The sequence below is a fragment of the Copadichromis virginalis genome, linkage group LG3 (genome assembly GCF_057382275.1).
Source record: "Copadichromis virginalis isolate Kocher_CV1m ecotype Utaka linkage group LG3, C_Virginalis_male_GT1.1, whole genome shotgun sequence".
Taxonomy (NCBI): domain Eukaryota; kingdom Metazoa; phylum Chordata; class Actinopteri; order Cichliformes; family Cichlidae; genus Copadichromis; species Copadichromis virginalis.
This window is the reverse complement of record NC_140620.1, coordinates 26,940,806-26,965,531: the sequence shown is the minus strand read 5'-3', so window position 1 is coordinate 26,965,531 and position 24,726 is coordinate 26,940,806. Positions and strand designations below refer to the sequence as shown.

Sequence of the window (24,726 nt, the reverse complement as noted above, 5' to 3'; positions counted from 1 at the left end):
CCCAAAGCGCTTTACACATTTAGTCATCCACCCATTCACACACTGGTGATGGCTGGGGCGCACTGACAGAGGCGAGGCTGCTGGACACTGGCGCCACCGGGCCCTCTGACCACCACCAGTAGGCAACGGGTGAAGTGTCTTGTCCAAGGACTCAACAACCGAGACTGTCCAAGCCGGGGCTCGAACCGGCAACCTTCCGATTACAAGACGAACTCCCAACTCTTGAGCCATGATGGGGAATAAACTGAGTAAGTAGTAAGTATGCCTTGAAAGGGGATGGAAAACATTGCAAAGTATTCACCAGGCAGCACGTAATATGTAGATCATTGAAGGAAGAAAAGAAGTGAAATTGTGCGCAAAGCAGTGTAATGTGTCTGAAGTCACTGTGTGTGTGAACCACAGAGAGGTGTGAAAGTGTGTGGGTGAGAATAGTCTCCAACGGGGGAAGAGGTGATTCTGCAGGTCAGCTTCTACCCCAGTGGACAGAAAAGAAAGAAAATAGTTGTGCTGTTGATGAAAAAAAAGGAATTGATAAATGAAGAGCTCAGCCTAAGGCAACTTCAATCTCACTTTCTGTTTTAAAGAAAGGAGAGTTCAAAAACCAGAGAGAGAGATGTGTGTTGTTTTAGGCGTCTCTCTATTGTGAAAACAGGGTTAGCAGAGGCGAGGGTGCCGGGTTAGCCTCGCCACTGCCTCTGCGAGGCTAACCCGGCCTAGCAGAGGGTGTGACTTGCAGGTGAAAAGCAGACCAGGATCAAATTTCCACATGCAGCAGTTGGACGACAATTATAGGTTAACATCATTAGAAACACCCAGGCCGAGTCTTGGCTGAATTGTGTTTACAGGTTAACTCCTATGTGTTTCTCACCCCGAGAAAGCAAGCTCCACGGAAGCTAACCTCTGCCTGAAGACAAGGAGTGCAGTTCTAGAACAATGAGATGGATATCAAGAGCTCACAGCAGGTCAAGAGACAGCAGTATCCTGAGCAGAGAGGTCCAGCAGCGCTTTGGGCAAACGGCATCAGAGAGAAAGAAAACCCATCACCTGACTGGATGGACATGTGTTTCCAGCAAGCTACAACTTCACTGTGTGACATTTGCCACTTTTGGAGTGAAATGCCAAGATGAGACAGTGGAAAACACAGGCCAAAGCTGAAGAGAACTGACTGCCATTGGACTGCAGAGTGGGAGAGGAGAACAGAGTGGAAGAAGTAGGTGAGTGTACAGAGGAATGCTGTTGTTTAGTGTGGGAAATCAAAATTTGGGTTAGCAAACCTGTGAAAAAGGAAAATAACTGCTTTAAGTGGGAACATTTGAGGAGTCTGAAGCACTACAAAATGAAAAAGGTACACAAAAAAAACACAAACGGAAAATGTATTAATCCTACTAACCCTACATACACATACAATGAAACTCATGAAGACCAGACAGCATCTTAAGCATGTGATTCTGTTTGTCATCTTATCCAAGTCACTTAGATGAGAAGTGATACATAGACTAGTGGACTAATATTATGGGAGGACAGATGATTGCATCAAAGCTGGGGGAAAACAGAATGCTGATGAGGGGTCTTGAAAGAGTGAGCTGGGCGAGCTAATAGGTTGTTGAGTTTCTGAGGTGTGTGAAGAAGTTTTAACATGGCACACATCTGATTACATGAGAAGAAACTTATTATGTGAAAAGACATCAGGGTTATGTTGTATGTTGTGTGTCGCAAGGTGTGTGGCTGATGGATGAATGCTTGAGATTAATCTGGCCGATGATTTGTCTTTTGTTACAAATTTGAACCTGCCAATTAGGTTTGGTATGATTTACCCTCCTGGGACGAAGAGCATATGTCATGACTTAACAAGGCTTTTCTTTTCTTTTTTCCTGTTTATTTTGTTACAACTTGCCTAATAAATCTGCACTCCCTGTATGTGCTGCGGCACAGTGGTTGGAAACACTGATTTAGAGTTCAAGGAGATGTTAGTGACATCAGAGCCGTACGTATTAACAGGTACACGTCCCTCACTCGTCCTCAAAAGCAGATGCAACAGATGTTCCTGCCTTGGTTTGAAGACACCTGCATGCATACTTAGAAAATCCATCTGTACATGTCAGTAAGTGTCTCACATCATCATTACTAATGTGTCTGTCATCACTATAACTGCATGTGTACAATGTGGAAATTGATGTTATGTAACGATGATACAAAAACAATATCAGAACATAATTTGATTCAGCAAATCCTATTTATTAACAACATTAGTATAAATAAAACATTCTGTCATCTTTTAATAGCAAAACACATTAAAGCAGACGTGTGTCCAAACCTCCTCCACTAACACATCCGTTTCTATGGTGCTGTCATCAGCTCGAGGCACAGCGGCACCCTTACTAACTCCATCAGGCACATTTAAGTCACTACAATCTTTTCATAATCCCCCATCGTTCAAGAGTCAGGTATCTCTGAAGGTTTCCAGAGTACTTTTTCACACACATCCAAGTCATGTAGTTGCAGTACCTCGACCGCAGCATTGTCCAACTCATTCTGAGTCGCTTGTCTGATGGATCCTGTGTTCTGCTGTTTTAACCAGTCCAGCTGGTGCTGGAGGACCGAACACTGGTGATGGACTGCACTGTGCTGAGACAGATTTTGTGTTATAGGCTTCATGTTATGGACGCACAGTGTGAGCACTCAGGTCGCATCAGAGCATCGGGCCGTATAGTGTGAGACCTGCATCGTGACCTACAAACTTCTAACCCCTGTGATTCAGTCATACAGAGTCAAACATGCTGAATATGAAGAGTAGTATCATTTAAACTCACATGATTATCAGCCATAAGAACAAATTCAGATTTATATTGATGTAAGGTATATAAATGTAAGTACAGTTTGAATCAGTGCAATATTATTTTCACACATCAATGGACCACTGAACTTCTCAGCTTCTAAAATGTAAAGCCTCATTTAGAAACTACACAAGTACATATAATGGTCAGGGATCAACATGAACCTGTCTTCTCTATTTGACTTTAATCAACTCTGCAGTGGCTCCATGTCCAAGACCAAGTCCAGCATAGAGCGGCTGAGTGAATGTGGTCTGGACTCTGTGGAGGAGAGTCATGGTTTCAGAGACGCTGTAGAAAGACAGAATACCTGCTCTGTGATCCAGGTACACTCCTACTCTGGAGGACCGAGGACCTGAGAGGTCAGTTTGGACTTTGTTGTGCAGAAATATATAACTGTTTGTGTAACAATGTAATGCCCAAGATTTGTCATTGTTTCCAAATAAACATTCATCGATGCTCCCTGCTCTGCTGATATTCTTGTATGCGACTGCTACACGAACTCCTCCCCCTCTCCACTCCACCTCCCAGTAACAACGTCCAGTCAGACTCTCTCTACTCAGGACCTGATAACATACAGTGAATCTGTCTGGATGATCAGAATAAGACTGTTGTTGTTCTGTTCTTGTTACTTTTCTGTTCCCCTCAGATAATAACAGATGTCTGTTTGCTGTGTTTGGATCCAGTGTGATTTCACGTGAATATTTTAAGAATCCAGCTCTGGTCTTTGGCTCTGCTGGTGACAGTAAAACATCCTCTTCAGTGACTGTCAGTGAGATGTTTGTCCATTCCTCTCTCAGAATGTCCTGTAGTTTATCTCTGGTCTCTGACACAGCTGCTGTCACATCCTCAAAGTAGCTCAGAGGACGAATATTGATGCTGGATGAGTGTGTAGACTCACTGAGTGCTGACAGTGAGGGGTAGTTGTGTAGAAACTGGTTGTGATCCTCTGTGTGTGAGAGCTGCTCCAGCTCGCCGTCTTTCCTCTTCAGCTCAGCGATCTCCTGCTCCAGCTTCTCCTGAAGCTCTTTGACTCGACTCACTTCAGTTTCCTGCTGGGATCTGACCTGCTGCTTCACATCAGAGCTTCTTTTCTGGAGGAGACGGATCAGCTCAGTGAACATCTTCTCACTGTCCTCCACTGCTTTATCAGCAGAGCCATTGATGGCCTCCACCTCCTGTTGAAGCAGCTTCACATCTTTCTCTCGCTCCTGGATTCTCTGCTGGATGTTTAGTCGTCTCACCTCGAGCTCCTTCTGCTTCTCAGTCCTTTCTGCTGCAGCTGGGACTGTTTCATGGCCTTTATGTTCATCCATTGTGCAGAGATAACAGATACTCTGCTGATCAGTACGACAGAAAATCTTCATCACCTCATCATGACGAGAGCAGATGTTCTCCTGGAGCTTCTTGGAGGGGGCCACCAGCTTGTGTTTCTTTAATGGAGCTGCATCATAGTGAGGTTGGAGGTGTTTCTCACAGTAAGAGGCCAGACAGACTAAACAGGACTTGATGGCTTTCAGCTTCCTCCCAGTGCAGACATCACAGGCCACATCTTCAGGTCCAGCATAGCAGTGATCAGCTGGAGCAGCTTGGAGTCCAGTCTTCTTCAGCTGCTCCACTAAAGCTGCTAACATGGTGTTTTTCTCCAGGACAGGCCTCGGTGTGAAAGTCTTCCTGCACTGAGGACAGCTGTGGATTCCCTTCCTGTCCTCTTCATCCCAGAAACTTTTAATACAGTTCCTGCAGTAGCTGTGTCCACAGGTTGTAGTCACCGGATCCTTCAGTAGATCCAAACAGATGGAACAAGAGAAGGTTTCTCGGTCCAGCTGAACTCCTTTCTGCGCCATTTCTCCTCTCAGTGTCAGTGACTGTGTGAGTTTCACTTCCTTATAACTGAAACTAGTCTGAGCTCTGATCTCAACAACATGTTTCTGCAGTGAATGGAGCCTGTCAGCTCTTACATGTCACCACATGTTGGTTACACCCATCTTCAAACTGCAGATCTGAGGGGGAGGGAACGAGGAAACACGTGGACAGAGAGGAGGTGCTGTGTTTAAGAGCAGGAAGAAGAGGGAGGGTTATCAGGCTGTGCTTCACTCCAGGAAGAGGAGCAGTTAGAGAGTGAAACTGTGTGTTTAACCATTTTTATTTACTGCTTCTTCTATATAAATAATTTTTAAAAATCTAGCTTTAATGAACACTGGACAGAAATGTCTCAGGTAACAATAACTGTCAGAACAGCAGAGGCTGCTGACCTAATCAAAGCATATGTATAGAGCAGGGTTAGGTTAGCAGACATATGCTGGTTGCTTTTATTTATTTATTTATTGCTTTTATAGGCAGTAATCGATGTTGCTGTAACAGGATGAGAACTAGATAAATGCCACTGCATTGCTTTGAACAGTCAGCAGAGTCTGCACATATAATTACAGATATTCCTGCAAAAAGTTAATTACTCAAAAGAATCTTGCATTTTACTTTTGCATTTATAACAGCTGCTGCAACAGAAATAACCATGTTCTTTACATTAAAATAGCAACAAACCTTTCTGGAACAACTTTCAAGGTTCATGGCGAAGACAAAGATCTAATGACATGAAGACTCCAGTGAAACTTAAAGTATTAGGAACCAGTTTTAATGCATGACCAACAGATTTCCCCTTGTGGCCTTCACCAGGGTCATTGCAAAATACCCTTGTGATTGTGAAAAGACTACTGGTCAAGTCAAAAAGGAGTGTTTGGTAAAATGACCAATGACCATGTGACAAGATCAAGCAAGCATTTTTCTGATGTGTTCACCGCTCAATGGTTTGTTGTCATATTGAACAAAATATTAGGTTCTCTTTGTATATTACACTCAGGCATCAGGAAAGAGTGGTAACTAGTTCATAGTTTTTAGCTAATGACATGTCAATCACAAGACATTGCTCAGAAAACGTGCAGATTCTCAGCTAGATCCACCTTCCACTCTTTACTTACAGTTTCACAACAGCAAACAAACACACAAATAAGTTGAAGTAATTGTTTCCTGTATGACTTCACTGGTGTCGCATCAGTAAGGACTTTTGCTCCTTGTTGCTTGAGTTCATTGAGGTGGTGAGCATACATTTATCCCCAGACATGTCCATGTACACAAACATTAAACAACTTCTTTCTGACTTGTTTCACACTTTTGCACCACTTCAGAGGAATCCCCTTAACCTCAAATCACTGTTTTCTTAAGGTATGACTTACCTTCACAGCTGTGTGGATTACGCATCATGTCACAGAAGGTCCACAAGCATAGATGCACGTGTGTGTTCATGTCTGTAAGCTATTATTGTTTCATCTCACTGAAAGCACAAATGCCATCCTCTCTCTCTCTATTTTTATATGAGGATGGGGTGGACAAAATAACAGGAACACCTCACAACAGTGATGGCGCTGAGTTGCAAAGCTGCCTGAGCTGCATTAGAGACTGCGCTGGTGTTATTCACCTATAACGTGCTACAGTTCGTGCTTCCCTGTGTGTGTCGCTTACAAGAAGGTCAACAAACACACCGCAGTGCTGCAGGCAGAACATACATAATCAATCAGCCCTCAGTGCAAGCTACAAAAATAAAATATGGGTTACACACACACACACACACACACACACACAGTCATGTTTTCATATCCTTCCCTAGATGTTTATCCTAACACTAGCCCAGTGCTTCCCAAAAACGGTGCCGTGGCACACAGGTGTGCCGTAGAAGATTATCTGGTTTCACCTGATTAGTACTCCAAGTGACCGCAGTGAGTAACAGGCAGAACAATTACATTGTCTTCCACTAGAGGGCGGTACAACCACCTGTTCTAATTAAGTTGGTTGTCAAACAGAAGAAGATATTACATAATAGTCATGCTGTCAGAACACAGCACATAATAGCAATAGATAAATATTTGAAGAGAAAAAGCAGTCAGTCTGGGTCCTGGAGAAAATTCCAGCCCACATGAAGGCCGTCATGAGTGATGGTCAGAAGAAAGCAAAAAGGTATACTGGGGACAAACTGAGCCTATTTTACTAAGATAAATGATCAAAATGCTTTTTGAGACATTTTTGTTTGGTGGTGCGCTGTTTGATTTTTCTAATGTGAAATATGTGCCGTGGCTCCAAAAGGTTGGGAAACACTGGTCTAACCTATTTTCTGTGCCCATAAGGGCTGTTGGTCCCCACAAGTATGGTAAACTTCCAATTCTTGGTCCCCACACAGGTATGTAAACATGGTACACACACACACACTTTTTCCTAGGGGTACATGTGTGTGCATTTAGCCGTATTACTATTTTAGTGGGGACGTTTCTATGTTGTCACCCTTTGGGGACAGAAAAACAGGCCCCTGTAATATAAATCATTAAATCATAGGATGGAGTCTGAGTTTAACTCTGTCTTTTAGTAGATCTCCAACTTTAATTTGTCATGTAAATATCACAGAATTCAGTCTTAAGGCGATTAATTAGTTACTTTAATTATCTGGATACAAATTATAGCACTATGTTGGGCTGGTGTTCTGACTCCAGAGTGGATAAGCAGAAGATGGATAGATGACTTCTTCAGTCTCAGCTGAAGCCTCCACGGCTTTTCATTTGCTTTCTTTTATTTACCTTTTCCTTACTTTGCATCCTATTCTGTTTTATAACCTCTTTGTCCTTATTTACTTTATTTTTCTTCTTTCCTCTTTTGTTTCTTTTTATCCTTCACATTAATGTACTTTTGTTTCTTCATCTTATTCCACTTTCCTTTGTCTTCGGTGTTTCCATCATTCCTGCTTCCACCTTCATTTACTTAGCTTGTCTTCATGTGTTTTTCTCTTTGCTTTATTTCCTTCCTCACTTGTCCTTCCCTATATTTCATTTGTTTCTCCTCTTTGAATTGTTTTTCTTTCCTTCATCTTTCTTTTGTATCCTAATCAATGTTTTCCTTCCTTCCTTCCATTTCTGCCTCTTCTGTTTCCTCTTCCCCTCTGCCACTTTCTTCCCTTCATTTCCTTCATCTTTTCTTCTTTCCCATCTTTGGTCTTTCTGGTTCATTTTTTTCACTCTTCAGCTGTTTTTGCTCTCTTTGTTTGGGATTTTGCAGTCGTCTGCCTGTTGTTGTGTCAGCTGGCGGTACGTTATCAGGCTACTACAAACACACATCAAACTCTACACACACTTTCACGCTGCACCTTTCATTTCCAGCAGGTTGTAAAAATAGAAAGCCCATAAAATCTGACTCTTTCATGTCGGAGCATCAGGCAGGAAGAAAACCATCCACATGTGCAGAGCACTGATGAGCAGCAGCACGGACCTGCTGCACAGCTTAGATTTAATCATTAATTTTATCAATGAAGCTCAGAGAAAAGGAAACAAAAAACACCTACATGCTTCAGTTTTCCTCGTACGGGGTGTTGCAGCCAGTTCTGGTTGCATAATATTATCTGCTCTCCTACAAACTCCCACATACTGAAGCAGAAAGCTCGGTGCGAGGCTCAGACAGGAGATGTGTGGGAAGACAGAGATTCAAAGTCAGAGTTCGTCTCATCCTGGTTGAGAATAAATAAGCTTCCTTTAAACGGATTCTGAGTGTAGTAGAGTCTACTCCAAGACGCTGCTAAAATAAACTCGACTCATTAAAGTCTGGGTTTCCGCTGCTTTAATGAAGCGCAGTTTCTACATTCCTCCACGGAGATCAGATTCAGTCTCGTACCAGTGAATTTGGTCCGAAAAACCTCAAGCTGACGTTAGAGCTCGCTACATTTCCAAGTTCAACGTGGCTTTACGTTCACTTCCATCTGTCAGTCTCTTCTCCTTCCTTTCTCATATTTTTCCTTTTACTCTCTTCTTTCATCTTTTCCTTCCTCCTTTTTCCCTCCTCTTCCATTTTTCCTTCCTTTTCCCTCTCCCATTTTTTCCCTTCCTACCTTCCTCCATCCCTCCTCCCCCATCTTTTCCTTCCTCCTTTCCTTCTCTCCCTCCTCTCCTTGTCCCCCTTCTAGCCAGTTTCTTTTCCTCTTGTTGAATATGAGCGTTTGCAGTAAACAAACATTAAAATGACCAAGGAAGGAAGGAAGAGAACGATGTGTGCTTGTCAGCATTCAGCTCACCTGTAAATTTCAAGTGACGACTTCATTGAGGTCGTATGAGCCATTCTTTTACTTTGGTAAACCAGAGTTTACCTCAAAGCAGCTCTGTGTACACGGCATTTGGCCGTCTTTGTGAGGACATTCATCAACATCAGTGGGTTTCCCCGTGTATTTAGGAAGTACTACTAAGTGCTTAACTAAAACTCTGACCACAGCCTCATTTAAAGTGGTTTTTGTTTTTGTTTTTTAAATTATTTGGTTTCAGTGGCAGACACCTTCAGCTCACTCATGTTTGAACATTTGGTGCTCTCCTTTTTATGATCAGCTGCAGGTGAAACGTTTAGAGGACATCTGTAAATTGCAGACACATAACCTGCAGTGTTAATACAACACAGGTGTGCATCAAGAGTGAAATCCAACTACCATAAAACTGACTTACAAATTCTTCTGGGTCACTTTGGTTTGAGTTTTTCATAATAAAAGTCAGAGGAGCTGTAAGAAAAGCAGCAGAAAACTCCCATCACATTTCAAAAGCAATGTTTAAAACACAAAAGACAAGCAGTCAGCACTTTATAAAACTCATCTTTATTGATTCAGAGTCATCCCTCCATCCACGACAATATTTTCTCTGCTGTGTTCTTATAAAAAGCTGAATATGTACATCCTCTTGTATTTACATTATTTTACATGATTACATCGTCAGAGAGCCTCACACCTGCAAAAAGGTCAACTCTCCTGCCTGAAACGTATCACCTGTTGTCAGGGGAAATGAACAATAGAGCAACTTGCTCGTGGGTTGTTGCCTGGCAACAGCAGCTTATCGGATTAATATCGGTAAAGAGGAATTGTTTTTAATTATTTATCTTATTTTTCTAAATATTTCACAAGCTTAGAAAAACATGCGGAGTGACCCCATGTGCTGCGGCAGTGGGTGGGGAAAAACACAAATTAAAAAAGTAATGGAACATATAATGTAGTGCAATGCAAGTTTCTAATGTGAAGTCGTGACGAAAGTACAAACTAATAACAATAAAGTCGATGCACGTCAAAGAGTTTTTGTGCACTTTACATAAACACACAGTCTGAGGAAAGTTTAACAACAAAAACTGTAGCTAACACTAGGCTGCTAAACATCTCCTCATCAATCAGCTTAGTCCTGCACAAGAAGGTGAGAGGGAAAAATGATACAAAATACAGGGTGGAAAAATGTCCTAAAAAATATACACAAACCACTGATCAGACTTAATGCTGATTATCTGATAAATCATAGAAAGACATCAAAAGGTGGCTGGAAAACATAATGTGGAGAGCAGACTCAGAGCATAAATGTGGCTCTTTAAAACCTGCTTTGTTCTCTAATGAGAAACAAAACAGGTTTTATTTTATGTCTGTAATATGACTTAAAGTAAAAGCACATAATTACTTAGGTATAAAAATATTTTATCCATGGAGGCAGAAAATGTTCACCGAGGTCATGTGAAGTGTTCAAGGGTCGTTTTCACTTTTCTCTTCTTTATTTTAAAAACTGTGTTAATGCTAATGTTAGCAGCTATGTGTAAAGGCAGGAGAGGCCCCAGTCATTCAGGTCTTAGAGAGTGGTGTGCGATTCCGTGGCAACTACTGGTCGCTATGGAAAAATGTGTATTCCCAGACTCGTTGGAGAGTAGTTTCTAGCAACTGCCTGTAGTTTGCAAGGAAGGCGTCGCCTTGTCTGCAAACATCACCAACTATGCAGCTGTTAAACTGAGAAGCACAACACAAACTGAAAACAGAGATAGTTCACCTTCGAAATAAAAGTTGAACCTTTTGAAATGTACGTAGTAAGAAGCAAATTTTCTGTTTTGTGTTGGGGAGCAGTTGGCTAGTGTTTGCAGACAAGTTGGCAACTTCCAAGCGAACTACGGGTGACCACAACAATTTGCTAGCAACACAGTCACAAGGTGGTGCAGCTCAGCCTTCGTGATCAATTTCACAACAGGTAAGTGGTTCATAACCTCTGCACAGCTGAATGAATGACAGGTGTGCAGAAGGAAGAAAAATGATACATATAATAAAATAGTACCTAGCAGCAGTCAGCAATCACTTAGCAACCGGTCAGGGGAATATGCAATTTCCCCTAGCAACCAGAGGTTTCCATAGTATCAACAACTGCTCTCTAAGCCTGCGTGACCGAAGCCTAAGCTTTTAAAACATTCAAGACTCTCTCATTAATACTGAGCAGAAAAAAGGCCTCTCTCACACACAGAATGAGTTTAACAGCAACAATAACTCCGTACTTACAAAAGCTCGTGTGTGCAGCCCCCACCCCCTCCAGCCCTGACGGCGAGTAAATAACCACAACCCTGAAACTGAAGGCGCTAAATGGAAGTCAGCCACCTTTTGAACTGTTAACTCCTGTGCTTTCCCCACTTTAATACTTCAGTGTCTCAACAGAAACAGGCTAATGCCAGAGCTGAGCAGCAGCCGGTGCCACCCCTTTGAAAATGTTTAGGCTTTTGGCAGAAAGTTGTTGCACTACAAGTAAAACTGCGGCATAAATCATTTGGACATGTGCGTCTGCGAGTGATTTAGCGTGCAGTAAACCAGAGTAATCGCCTTTCTCTCTTTAAAAATAATGTTTCTGTAAAGCTTGACAAAGTTTCCAGTGTTACAACCATTGCAGATGTGAGGCTCTGCCTGTGGCCAACATGTTTCGAGGGTTTAGTCTTCCCTCTTTTTAATGATGGGAAAAGAAGCTTTAATTCCCGAATTTCACCGTTTCCAACGAATCCCAAGCACCAAGCATGTAACTCTGCCGCAGGATCAAAACACGCTGTTTAGAGGCAACAGAGATGAAGAATTTGGCTCAGCTGCTGAGAATAAATGTGAAACAATGTGATGGTTTAAAAAAAATACTGACTAAATGTGAGGTTTGGTTTATATGCTGTGACATCGCTCATCGCTGTTGCCTCTAAAAGTTGCCCGTGTCTCTCCAGCTGCCAAGATTTGGTACATTTGCATTGGTTAAACAGCATCTTTGACCTCCTTGTTGGTTCAGCAGCAAAACAAACAAACAAACAAACAAACAAAAACAAATTGTTTGCCCTCGTTCTTCCTCTCATTGGATACATTCAAGAAATCCAACACTTCTCTTACAAGCCGTCCTCTCTGGGCCATTTTGATTGAAATAAATGCACTTGTTTGTCCATTTACATCCATGTTTTTTGTCCTTGTGGATTTATCAGTCACACTGTTTGAATTATCCACACTGGGTTCATCCACCCGCCTCTGCCAGCCAATCAGAGACGAGCTGTAACATTCACATCTATCAGTTTGACTGACGAGAAGAGTCGGATCCAGTCAGGACTTTGGTCAAAAAAGTCAAAGTGTGATGAGTTTCTGTTACTTTTCTTTAAAAAAAATGAAATAAAATAGCCGACCCCCAAATCCTTTAAAAAAAAAAAAATCTGGGCTTTAACCGCGTTTGATGATGTCACTTCCTCCTCAGTCCGTCTCTTTCTTCTTTTCGTCCAGGTCAAAGTCCAGCACGAGAAGTTTGGTCTCCTCAGTGCCGTTTCTGCTGCCGGCGGCGCACACCAGGCGAGTGTCGGACGCTCTGATTCGCCACACGACTCCACCTGGATCAAAGACGTGATTGGTTTAGCCACAGACATGTGATAACAGGTGAGGACATAAATAAAGTTCAGGTACTTATATATTTATTCTTAATATTTAATAACACAGTGAATACTGCATCTACCTGCACCATTACAGTTCATTTAGCGTCTTTTCTACTGAAATGTGAATGTATTTAATCTGTTTGTTAGTTCCACATTAAAATGTTGACACTACAAAAAACCACATAATATATAATTGAGTCAGTTACTAAAAATATCTTCTTTGTATCATTTTATATGATGATGAAGTTGAGAATTTATTCATTTTTAATTTGTATATTTGTTGGACTGGGAAACACCGGTTGCTATAGAAACGTGTACTTTCTGACAAGATTGGGTGAAACTGGTTCCAAAGAGGTATATGAGCTACACCGAACACCACACTGTGACTGATTTAGTTGCTAGCAGACCGCCACGGTAACCTGTAATCTGCATGGAAGGCAAACCACTCACCAATCACGAGTGAAATTGTGAAAAGTGCAGTGCGAATGGGATACAGGCTGCTTGCTTACAAATTAAACGTTGTGCTGTCATGCACGTTTCCAGCTGTGCAGGATGGAAAAAGTGACTGACTGCCTTCAAAGTGAAAGAAACCCCTGTGTTTGCAGTTTGTGCATTTTCAAACTTTCACTACAATTCAGTGAATGGCAATCACAGCAGCCTTCTAGCAAAAACAAACAAACAGAAAAGCAAGCACCACATACCTCTTTGCAAATGAATTGACTCAGTAACAGCCAGAAAAATACATTTTTCCCTAGCGACCTAAGGTGGCGCGAACTCCTCACCTGATCCTCGGCTCTGCAGCGCCACCACGTCCCGCAGCCAAGCTCCGGTCCGCAGGTCCCACAGTTTGACCGTCCCATCGTCAGAGCTGGACAGGACCAAGCCACGACAGAACTGCAGGCACGTCACCGCCGACTGGTGCTTGTTGGGACCTGAAAAGTACGCATCATTACACCGTGACCCTTGACCTCAACCAGTTGTCTTTACATGAGCAGCCTTTCTTCTCAGCGGTATCACTTTATGCATCCTTTCTTATATGAGCGTCAGCATGTGCATCTTGATATAACCTGATTTCACTGAGTTGTAAATTCTCATATTGAATCATTTCCTCCTTCTTTGGCTCTAAAATATTTGCTCCTTAAAATGTTTACTGCTGGACAGATTTCCAAAAAGAAAAAAAAGAGAGAAATTACATGGACATTTACAGTCCCAGAAAATAAAGTTCAATACCACTGGCAGCGAGTCCAATTTTTCATCCAGTCACCAAAAACCCTTGAAACCACTCACATTCCCTTTAGCTGTACTTTCTGGCTAAATCCATGTGGCTCGAATTGCCCGCACATGTGAGCTGAACAGATGAACAGCAAACGCTGTGAAATCCACAACCATAAAAGACTAAACAGGCCGTCACAGACTTTGCATGAAAGTATCCTCAGAACTCGTAGCAACAAACACCCTGTGGTTTGTTTTATTTCTCACGAGTCTGACCACAGCTCAGGTTCACTTTCTGCCTCAGACCTTAACATGATTATTCACGTCATCTCAGAGCCTTTACAATGCCCCCTGTTTCCTCACTTCCTCCCAGCGGGTTGCGGACTTTTGAGTCAGCCTGTTTTATTGCCGAGTCAGCGATCTGGCGCAGAAGTTCCACGCCGACCCTCACCTTCAAGCTGCTCTCATTGTTTAAGCGGACAGATTCCCTCTAAGGGACGTTACCAGCTTCTCACCTTGCAGCGTGTGGAGACACTGTCCTGTCCGGATGTCCCACACTCGCACTGTGGAGTCGGCATTCCCGGAAACCAGGATGTTGTCTCGAAGCTCCATGCCGCTGGTCAGCGATTGGTGGCCCGTCAGCGTGTGGACACACCCACCTGAACAAGAGACACTCGTTTAGCTTAGACTGGCACCCATGCGTTTCATTTTTATATGATTACAGCAGGTTACCACCAACAGGGGGCGCACTGAGCATCACTGTATTTATTCTGTTTAAATTAGATAAAAGTGAAAAGAGGCGATTGCAGCAGCTTTCTGCATTATTTGCCACAAACCATTAAAAATCAACCATATTTGTTTTTTTTCTTCATTTATCACAGAGAAAGAGGCGGTCGTGTTTCAGTTATGTTCCTGTGCGTTATATGTAAAGCAAAATAAATCTATAGTAATAATGATAAACACAGCCTGTCATCCAGAGTTACTGCCCCCTAGTGTCTGAATACAGAAATAAACTCATTAAATAACTCCAGGTTCACAGTGAGAAAACAGAGTCCGTGAGGTCTACCTGTCTCTGGGTCCCACACTTTGATTGAAGTGTCCAACGAGCCGCTCACCACGAACACGCCGTCAAACTGCAGAGAGGGGTGGGAGAGGTGGAGTCAAAACCAAAACAAGGAGCTCAAAGATGCTAAACCGCCTCATGTAGAGCTCAGTTTAAAGACTCCTGCTCTGTGTTTACCTGCAGCGAGTACACTCTGTTGGTGTGTCCCTGCAGCGTGTGCAGGCACACCTCTGTCTCGGGGTCCCACACCTTCACCATGTAGTCGTAGCCGCCCGACACCACGCGGCGCCCGTCGTACTGAACGCAGCGCACCGCCGCCAAGTGGCCAGTCAGGATGTGCTCACAGCGGCCAGTCGACACGTCCCACACGCGCAGCGTGGTGTCCCGAGAGCCCGACACCACCCTGAGAAAAAGAGAGAGAGAGAGGCATTACATCGCTGCAGTGACAGCCAATCAGGTCAAGGTGAACCAGAGGTGTGTGTTTGTATCTCTGTTAAAGCTGCGCTGACGCAGTTCTATGAGTTCATGTGTAACATTAATTTGTGTGTGTGTGTGTGTGTGTGTGTGTGTGTGTCTGTTACCGGTTGCCGTTGAGATGCATGCAGCGCACGGTGGACGTGTGTCCGTAAAGCGTGTGCACGCACTCGCCGCTTTCAGCGTCCCACACGCGCAGCGTCCGGTCTGTGGAGCCGCTGATCACCGTGGTAGCCGCCATCTGACTGCACCACACCCCACCGGTGTGACCCGTCAACGTCCGCAGACACTGAGGGAGAACAAAAGAAGGATACATGATGATTAAACAGTGTTATGATTGAATTTAAACTTTGCTTTTAATTTAAATGATAAAACGCATGAAAACATTCAGACTGAAGACCAGTGATTACAGATAAAGTTGCATTTTTACTGCACTTTAAGATCAAATATTAGAGTTTGCATTTGGAACAGTCGAGGTCGAAGAAAAGCCAACACGTTCTTCCTCATTCACTTAAGATAAAGGAATAAAGAAATAATCTGCTGCTCTTATCTGGGCCAATGAAAGCTGTTATTCTGGGTTTTTCCTGCTTGGATCAAATTAATTAAACGCAATCAAAGCCTGCAGTTTGCACAAACACAGCGAACATTAAACGTCTCTCTCATTGTTTGCGAACGCGTGTGAGTCAATGTTTATTCCACTTTCATGGACAGCCTTGAGAGACAAACGCAGTTTCACCTTGAGGGTGTTGTAGCGATAGTTGCCATGGTAACAGTGGCAAAACTTTGCCTTGGCAACTGTTGCGGACACGGCGGAAGACACTGCGGGCGTCGACACGAGCGCTCGCTGTTACTACACGACTGTCAGCGGCTCGTACGCGGCGGCGCACACGCCTCATCACCCCCGCAGAGTAAAACATCGTGAGGGTGTGTGTGTTTTTCTTTCTGCAGGGAACAAAATGACTTCACACACACACACACACACACACACACACACACACAGGCAGGTCTAGGCGGATGAGCGAGCAGGTGTGGCGGATTAAAGAATGTTTAACCGAAACCAGATGAATGACCTGAGTCTGCGAGTGTTACTGTGGTTTATATAGTACACTCAAGGTATCCCACAATGCCTCACTGCGAGTAATGTACAACCAAGGGTCACTATCCACGCATTGTATCCCATCATGCATTGTTGCTGGAGTAAGAGGCGCCGGTTGGTTTACAGGACAGAATTTCATGAATGACAGGAATTCTTCAAACCCTGAACGCAAACACACACTGGAGCTTCATCAGAGTGTGTGATTGTGTTCCTGTTATGACACGGGTCAGCAGAGATGAGCTTCCTCTGAAGGGTGACCGGTCTCTCCCTTAGAGGCGGGGTAGAGACTCGTGAAACGAGCCATGGTAAACGGCACCTCACGACAGAGTTAATGTCAAACTGTGGCTCTACCGCCTGAGCCACATGTAGAGCAGCTCATGTGTGAATGTCAGACACAAAGCACTCTGGCGTAGAGAAAAACGCCTGTTGCATGGAGAGCTTTGAGTGCTGCATAAGAACCAGACCATTTATCATTTTCCAAAATGACGTCACATGTGCTGTCGTGAGCCGCCGCAGTCCTGCATGTCTCACATTTTACAACTTTGTGTGTTTTGATGCTGCAGCTCGGTTAAAGACGTGAGTGTACCATCGTGTGGGTTTAACTGCAGTTTTAACAATGCACCAGCAGCTCACACATTACACAGACGGACATGCGGCAACAGTGTGAAAAAGATGAAACTTTGTGGAAAATGCTCAAATTCTCATGATGTGGAGGTTTGTCTGAGTGGCGACGCCCGTCGGTCTGCAGAATGCTGCTGCGGCTAACAGCAGTGATAAATGGATGTGACCGTGTGACGTCACCGTGCCATGCAGTGTCCCACGCAGCGGGTTTACCGAGGCTTAACTCTTTCCACCTTTGATGCTTACAAGGATTTAGTTTGTTTCTCTTTTCTGAACCGAGTAGTTTCTGTCATACTTCATAACAACAGGTGAGCGTGGTCGCTGCCTACACAGCTGTCCTCGGAAAAAAAAACAGAACCTGTTCGTCCGTGTAGATTCTTGGTCATAAGGTCACAGTAGTCTAACGAGCTTAAAAAGAAGGCGACAGGACTTCTGGAAGTTTTTCAAATTCATGTACAGGTGACAGAAGTCATCATTAAGGGTACAAGGGAGTTGGTCTAATACCATCTTAAGGGGAAAAGAGTTGAGGAGCTCGGTTACTCAAGGGCGTCCTCCACACCGACAGGAACCCTGAGGTGGTTCAGGATGGGGTGTGGATGCCTCCTGGGCACCTCGTTAGGAGGACACAAGCTCTCAGCTGGCTTGGGAACACAGCATCACCAGAGCAAAGAGGACGGAGGAGGTGAAGGAATCACAACAGTCTGCTGGTGTTTTAAGCCCGAAGCATGTTCAGGATTGTTCTTCTGGTATTACTCTCCTTTTCTTAAAGTGGACTTTCCTTATAAAACAAGATGAGCAAACAGTAAAAACACTGAAACCAGGAAATCAAGAGCACAAGATTGAAGCAAACTGGTATTACATGAGCCCGGCCTTAGCTTAACTTCAGCTGAAATCTCTTCAGCACAATCTAAGATGTCTTTGGCATCCTGCTCATGGCTACTTTTGGAGGGTTTTAAACTATTTTAAAAGGACCTGCAGGGACCCATAAAACTGTTATTTGGTGTAAAACAACCTCCTCTTGCAGAACATTTTGCAGAGTTAAATTAAGATGATCAGTTGCAGCACGGACGTGCACTTGCAATCAGACAGCTTCTTGGCTTCTGCAGAGAGGGCTGCGCTTTATGTCAACATTACATTATCCTCGTCTTGGTGCAGCGGGTAGACCGAGAATCTGCAACAATGGCGAAAGCTTAGCTGGCTTAAGATGAGTCCGGGCATCTTTTCTCTGAGGACAAAGGAGGGATTTATATTCCAGCAATGTTCCCTGTTTATTTAAGGAGCTTTTCATGGTCTGAAATAAGGTAAACGAGAGCCTGTCACCTTTCTGAATGCACTCTGATTGCATATTGTGTGTTTAACAGTCTGCGGGTGTTAAACAGGAAGGTTTACAAAAACACGCCAACAGAAACAGACACTTTCTCTACACCTTTAACACAAATGTGAGTATTCAAACAGAGATGCCTCGGGTGGTGTATGTCTGTGTCTGTGTCTGTGTGTGTACACAAATAGCTTCCCAGCGACACACTCCGACTGACACGACTGCTCCGCCTGTGTTTAGTCCGTTTAGCCACTCTGAGCTTCTCACTGTCCTATTAGGTCACGCTGGCCTACATATTAAAATCTTATTCAGGTCAAATCTGAAGCTGAGTGCAGCTCGCACGCAGGAGAGTCCCATTATTTCATGATAATGTCTTTTACTGACGATTCTCAAGGTCACCTTGATTAAACACTTGATAGCTTCAAATTTAAACCCAAACATATTTGAGCTCTGATTCTTTGAAATCGGAGCTTGAAATGTGGTAAACATATGTTTGACTTCCAGACGATTAAGCCCACAGACTGACGGTTTCCTCTCGTCGCACCCCGATGTTCACATTTCCAGGCTGAAGTGAAATTTGTCCATGAACTCGAGCACCTGTTGTGGACTCGAAAGTCCTTCTAGAAGCAAGTCTAGCAACTCAGCAGCCATTCTGGATCAGATCCAGGGAGTTACTCATTCCTCTGTATGAAAACATGTGAATGAGCGCCCGCTTGCTAACTTGATCTACAGGTAACTCACTTCCTCCTGATGACAGCCTCCTACACAAGTACCTGCCCAGGACAAAAGATTCACTCATTCATCTTTCGCTCAACCAGCCACACCTGCATCTACCTGCAGCTCTTCCATGTGCTTTGCTCACCAGTCTGAAGGCGTTCGTAGGAGCGTTTCACTCTTTAGTCTGAACTGGTTTCACGTTTATGTCAGACACAAAAGCACTCCACATCACTCTCCTCACATCCTGTAGAGCAGGGATGTCACATTATAGTGTTTCTGTTAGTTTTTAACAGATTAAAGATAAACATCGCCTTCCTGTATTCCCCTGATGGAGGTGCAGACACCAAGTTGGCTCCTGAAGCAAAACCCTTCATTTCTCGTCCCAGTTCAATTATCGGTCCAAATCTGACTCCAAAGAAGGAAACATTGAGATCTGATAATGGTGTGCAACAGCATTATCAGATCTCAATAATAATGCTGCCCATAATGATGGGCAGACACCACCCTCACTGATGCACATCCAGTCATTTTGTTGTTTAAGGGGGATTGAAACAGTTTCAGGTCAGACAAGAGCTTCACAGGTTACTTCTAGCAGACGTGTTTCAGGGTATGAAGATATAAATCCTTGTTCTTGCTCGATGAACTTGGGCTCATGGATTATGCAATATTTAGATCATCTTTACAGAAGATTTGATGGCAGTTTCTTAATCTTAATTTTGTCAAAGTCTATATGGTTTGTTTATTTTTAGGTTGGTGCTAAATCATTTATCTGATAGGCTTTATTGTGAAGTACTACAAAATAAAAGTCATATTTGTACCGAATTTGACTTGCAAAAATAAAAGTCACTGAAGAGGATGTTTTACTGTCACCACCAGAGCCAAAGACCAGAGCTGGATTCTCAAAATATTCAAGTGAAATCACACTGGATCCAAACACAGCAAACACACATCTGTTATTATCTGAGGGGAACAGAAAAGCTATGTATACCAAAGAAGAACAATCCTATTCTGATCATCCAGACAGATTTACTGGATGGCTTCAGATCCTGAGTAAAGAGAGTCTGACTAGACGTTATTACTGGGAGGTGGAGTGGAGAGGAAAAGGAGTTGAAGTAGCAGTCACATACAAGAATATCCGAAGAGTAGGAAAATCAGACGTGTTTTTTTGGATTCAATCAAAAATCGTGGTCACTGAAGTGTTATATCAACAAATATGAATTTTGGCACAACAAAATCCAAACTGTCCTCTCAGGTCCTCGGTCCTCCAGAGTAGGAGTGTACCTGGATCACAGAGCAGGTATTCTGTCTTTCTACAGCGTCTCTGAAACCATGACTCTCCTCCACAGAGTCCAGACCACATTCACTCAGCCGCTCTATGCTGGACTTGATTTTTTGGATCATGAAGATACTGCAGAGTTCATTACACTGAAATAGACAGAAGCCACTGATGGACAATTGGTTAAAATGTGTGTTTTATTTTCCACTTTTTTTTGTCTCAATCATTGTTGAGATGGGAGTTGCTGAGAGCTCACAGTTGTGCTGTTTTTACTTTGCACAGAGATCACCTGTCAGTCACACTGAATAGATGTTCCTTTGACCTTTTGTTATCCGTTTTCTATATTTTCCTAACATTACGTTTATATGCCATTTAAATGTTGTTCTTGTACTAATTAAATGTTAAATATATCAAAAAGAAGTCAAAGTGGCACCAAAAAGTTATTTAACAGTAAATTCAGAAGGTCATATTCATAATAAAAAATAACCTCAGTTTGTAAATGTCAAAACAATAAAGTATTGTTTTGGGAGAATAAACTCACAGATCAAATGTTAGATACTGAAACATTATTTCAGTCCTTCCAAGATACAGAGTTATAATAAAAGTTTGCCAGTTATCTGTCCTGAGTCTGACCGCTCTTACATCTGTGTTCTTCATTAACGTCTTGTCTTCAGGCTTATAATTTGGCCGGTTTCTCTTAAATATTTGTGAACTAAAGACAGCTTCAACCCTCTGTGTGTTGACCGCACTGCATTTTCTTGTTAGTAATAGCAACACCATTGTAACGACAGAAATACTAATTAGTTAGATTACTAGTTACTGAAAAACATTTAACGCCATTATTCCCATTTGTGCGAATTTACAAAATATTATGTAAAGATTGCTGGTATTTTTGTGCCCTTAAAAAGTGGAAATAATGATGAGAGCTGAATGAATGATAGTGACACGCAGATCTCGTTTTCACTCGTCTGTATTGAGTGTTACAAAAACAACACAACCCAAACCATATTCTCTCTGCATGGATACACTCAGTCTCAGGACCACAGTTTCCAAACTAAGTTGCCCTGTTTTAACTTATGAGAGTATTTAGACGCTGCACAACTTGAACTGTAACATAAGGTAAATACATCTTTTTAACTCACATATGTTAGCTGACACATTCGCTGACTTTCAACAGTAATGAAATAATACTTTATGCGCTGTATATGTCTTTCAGTAGTTAACTTAAATACAGATAGTGGCAGAAAAACTGTCATTCAATAAGGCGGGACACCAGTGAAAGCTAGCTTAAACAGCAACGGAGTTCAGCTGAAACTTCTCAGCAAAAACTGTCCACAAGTCACCTCTTTCCTTACAATAAACAATGATGGTGGGCTAATAGTCAACTGTAATACACAGAGTTCTGTGCGTGCAGTTACCTTAAACAGGGGAAACGAGGAGAGATGAATGATGATACTGACACAAAGTGCTGGCTTTCACTCGTCTGTACAGAGTGAAGGACAAGAGGCGCGAATCCCTCTAGTGGAGCCCTGAGGAATTACCAATGGATCGATGCACAATCAATCGAGGACATTGTTCCTTCTCGCAAATTGAAAGATATTTCACGCACTGTTATTTATAGAAGGCTTCACACTGTTCCTGCTAACCATAAATATTGTTCCTAAAGTTTTATCCAACTGTAGACAGATTTCTAAACTCCCTTTTACTTAAGTCCTGTTGAAACTTGTATTAGAAAAAATATTACAAATTATTTAAAGTTATAAAGCACAGCACAGAACTGAAATGGCACAGTAGTTAACTTTACAGTTAGGCTGGGGTACAAATTTCCTCATAAAAACCCTGCTCTTATGTGGAATGACTCAGGGGTCCATTCTTGGCCCAGTATTTTTTCCCTCAATTTATGGGTTCATAAAAACCTTTATAAAAGTGACTAAATGCTAGGTATAATAGGTATTTTGTCTGCTTTGGATTTTACTTCTACATTTCACCTTTAAAAACCGTTTATCTTGTCTTGTTTGGTATCATTCTTTTCAGCACACCTTAACATGTCAAAATTTACAGCTATTTTTTCATTTTGAAATACTATATTAAAACAATTGATCTCAAATCAGACAAAAAACATTAAACTCGAGTATAAAAAAGTAGAATTTTTTTCCACTAATAGAAAGCCAAGGTTTTTTCCTTCTGGGTTTTTTTTTGTCACAAACAGAGAATACTTTCAAGTGCTTCCCTTCCCACTGTAAACACAACGTTAGTATTCAGGAAAAAAAACATTGCGCATATTTTTAATCATAACTCTGGTTTTATGTGGCCTATCAACACAATTTAAAAACTGGTAGTTTGAAGTCCACACTTTTAACACAGAAATGGAGAAACCTCTTCTGTCCGCCGATCCAGGAACTTGAATTCTTTGAATTTCAGGATACTTTTTCTTAATAAACGGTAAGCATTATACATATTGTCCTTACAGAGGTGGTTTCTCTTCTCGCAAGTGAAGTAGATTTTTTGAAGGCGTTTGTTTTTTTTCGAGGTCGCGGATGACGTCAGGAGAAGGTGATTGGTCACTTGCAATGTTGAACCTGGAACAACATTATTTATGATGACGAGGGAACAACACCAACACAAGGATATCAGATCGTCTGGACACTCAGGGTTGTCTTGGGTAGCATCTTGATGCTATGTCATCTTACAGTAACTTGGCCATGTGATTAGTTTACCGGGGTTCGAGCCCCGGCTTGGACAGTCTCGGTCGTTGTGTCCTTGGGCAAGACACTTCACCCGTTGCCTACTGGTGGTGGTCAGAGGGCCCGGTGGCGCCAGTGTCCGGCAGCCTCGCCTTTGTCAGTGCGCCCCAGGGTGGCTGTGGCTACAATGTAGCTGCCATCACCAGTGTGTGAATGTGTGTGTGAATGGGTGGATGACTGGATATGTAAAGCGCTTTGGGGTCCTTAGGGACTAGTAAAGTGCTATATAAATACAGGCCATTTACCATGACTACTTTATTCTTCCTCAGCCAATCAGCAGCACTTGTGCAATTGTAACCTGTTGTGTATATAAACCTTCATTAACTGGTTTGAGAAATCCTTTAAACCAGTGACAGGAAAGTTGGATCACAGTGGTAATTATTAAAGGACATTGATGTTTGATGTCTCATTTAATTCGTCATCTGTCATTGAAATTATCAGAGGAGGCCTGAAAGGCTCGCACTAGCTGTACAACCACTCACAGCAGCCCATTCATTCATTTTCATTGCTGACACTGGATTGCCCAATCAAATCTCTTAACTTGACCAGCCCATCCCCAGCTTGTAGGAAAAGTTCAGTGTGGAAGAAGTGGTGAAAAGATTGAGCTGAAAAGCTGAGCGAAAACAATAAACAGAAACTACAACTATTAGCCAGACCTTACAGTCACACAGCAAATCAAGGATTAAGGTCAAATGATTGGCTGCTTTCACCATGAGCCACTGCTAATTTTTAAAGTGTAGCATTTAATTATTGTCAAATGCTTTTAAAAAGAACAATCACTGATTGTTGTTTTAAAACTGATAACTTAAGCATGTTGATTGACTCATCTTCCTTTCCGCCTGCCTGGAGGCTCCCTTAACACCTCTCTCTGCCTCCTAACAAACCTTCCCCCTCTCATCTCGCTTCATCTTTGGCCTACAGTAGCACAGTTTCCACCAACACCTTGCTGGCCAACAGAAACTCGTACCTTAAATGAAATAAATGATATGGAGCACTCCAATCATGCTTTCAAAACTACAGCAACGGTTAAAGAAAGAGGTGATAAACATGCCCCTGCGCCCGGTTCTTGTTGAAATGAGTTACTAACATGATTTCCCCTTCATGTATGGTGATAGACTGGCCAAAATATTAGGAATGCTCTGGAATTTCTGATAGTAAGTGTTGCTTTAAATCGGGGGTATTCAACAAAAATGAAAAGACTTCTTACTTCTTAATGCAAAGGTTCAGATGATCATTATTCTAAATATTTAATTACTTTAAATGATTTTATTTTATTTATTTTATTTACTTGTAATATATATTGTATTATACATATTATATCTATATTTTAAATATAGAGATAAGAAAAATCATTAGAAAAAGTTGTTATTATTGGTATTATTAGTATTATTGCATATTAATGATGAAGGAACTGACCTCACAGGTCACAGAATCAACTTTTTGGTAACAAGTTAATGTGGTAGTTCAACAGTTTAACCAGCAGAGGGAGCCAGATAAGCTGTTTTGAATTCAACACTAACAGGCAGAGGGGGAGGAGGAGGGACTGTTGCCGTAGTAACTGAATCTACAAAAGTCAGTAAGTGTTCGTCTTAATTAAATCACACTTAGCTGTTAGTGTTCATCTTCAGGCACT

The 24,726-nt window shown here is 42.4% G+C and overlaps 2 protein-coding genes across 4 annotated transcripts in view; both read right to left on the bottom strand.

The window, feature by feature from the left end:
- Positions 1-1,930: 1,930 nt before the first annotated feature.
- On the bottom strand, positions 1,931-4,786 carry LOC146713754 (tripartite motif-containing protein 16-like). Its single transcript, XM_085450095.1, has one exon. It carries the CDS (start codon positions 4,676-4,678, stop codon positions 3,008-3,010), a length of 1,671 nt encoding a protein of 556 aa, XP_085306221.1. The 5' UTR covers positions 4,679-4,786; the 3' UTR covers positions 1,931-3,007.
- A 4,692-nt stretch (positions 4,787-9,478) lies between these two features.
- Positions 9,479-24,726, bottom strand: part of LOC146713746 (uncharacterized) — a 100,031-nt gene continuing 84,783 nt past the window's right edge. Inside the window, exons 1-7 of one of the 3 annotated variants that reach the window (XM_085450120.1) lie at positions 21,768-21,856; positions 15,429-15,610; positions 15,025-15,250; positions 14,851-14,917; positions 14,300-14,443; positions 13,355-13,504; positions 9,479-12,530 (exon numbers count right to left, since the gene is read on the bottom strand). In XM_085450120.1, the coding sequence (XP_085306246.1) occupies positions 12,397-12,530; positions 13,355-13,504; positions 14,300-14,443; positions 14,851-14,917; positions 15,025-15,250; positions 15,429-15,562 (855 nt within the window). In that variant the 5' untranslated portion in view covers positions 15,563-15,610; positions 21,768-21,856 and the 3' untranslated portion in view covers positions 9,479-12,396. Of the gene's footprint in view, positions 12,531-13,354; positions 13,505-14,299; positions 14,444-14,850; positions 14,918-15,024; positions 15,251-15,428; positions 15,638-21,767; positions 21,857-24,726 lie in introns of those variants that run through there. The other 2 variants (XM_085450127.1, XM_085450115.1) reach the window with 2 other exon arrangements.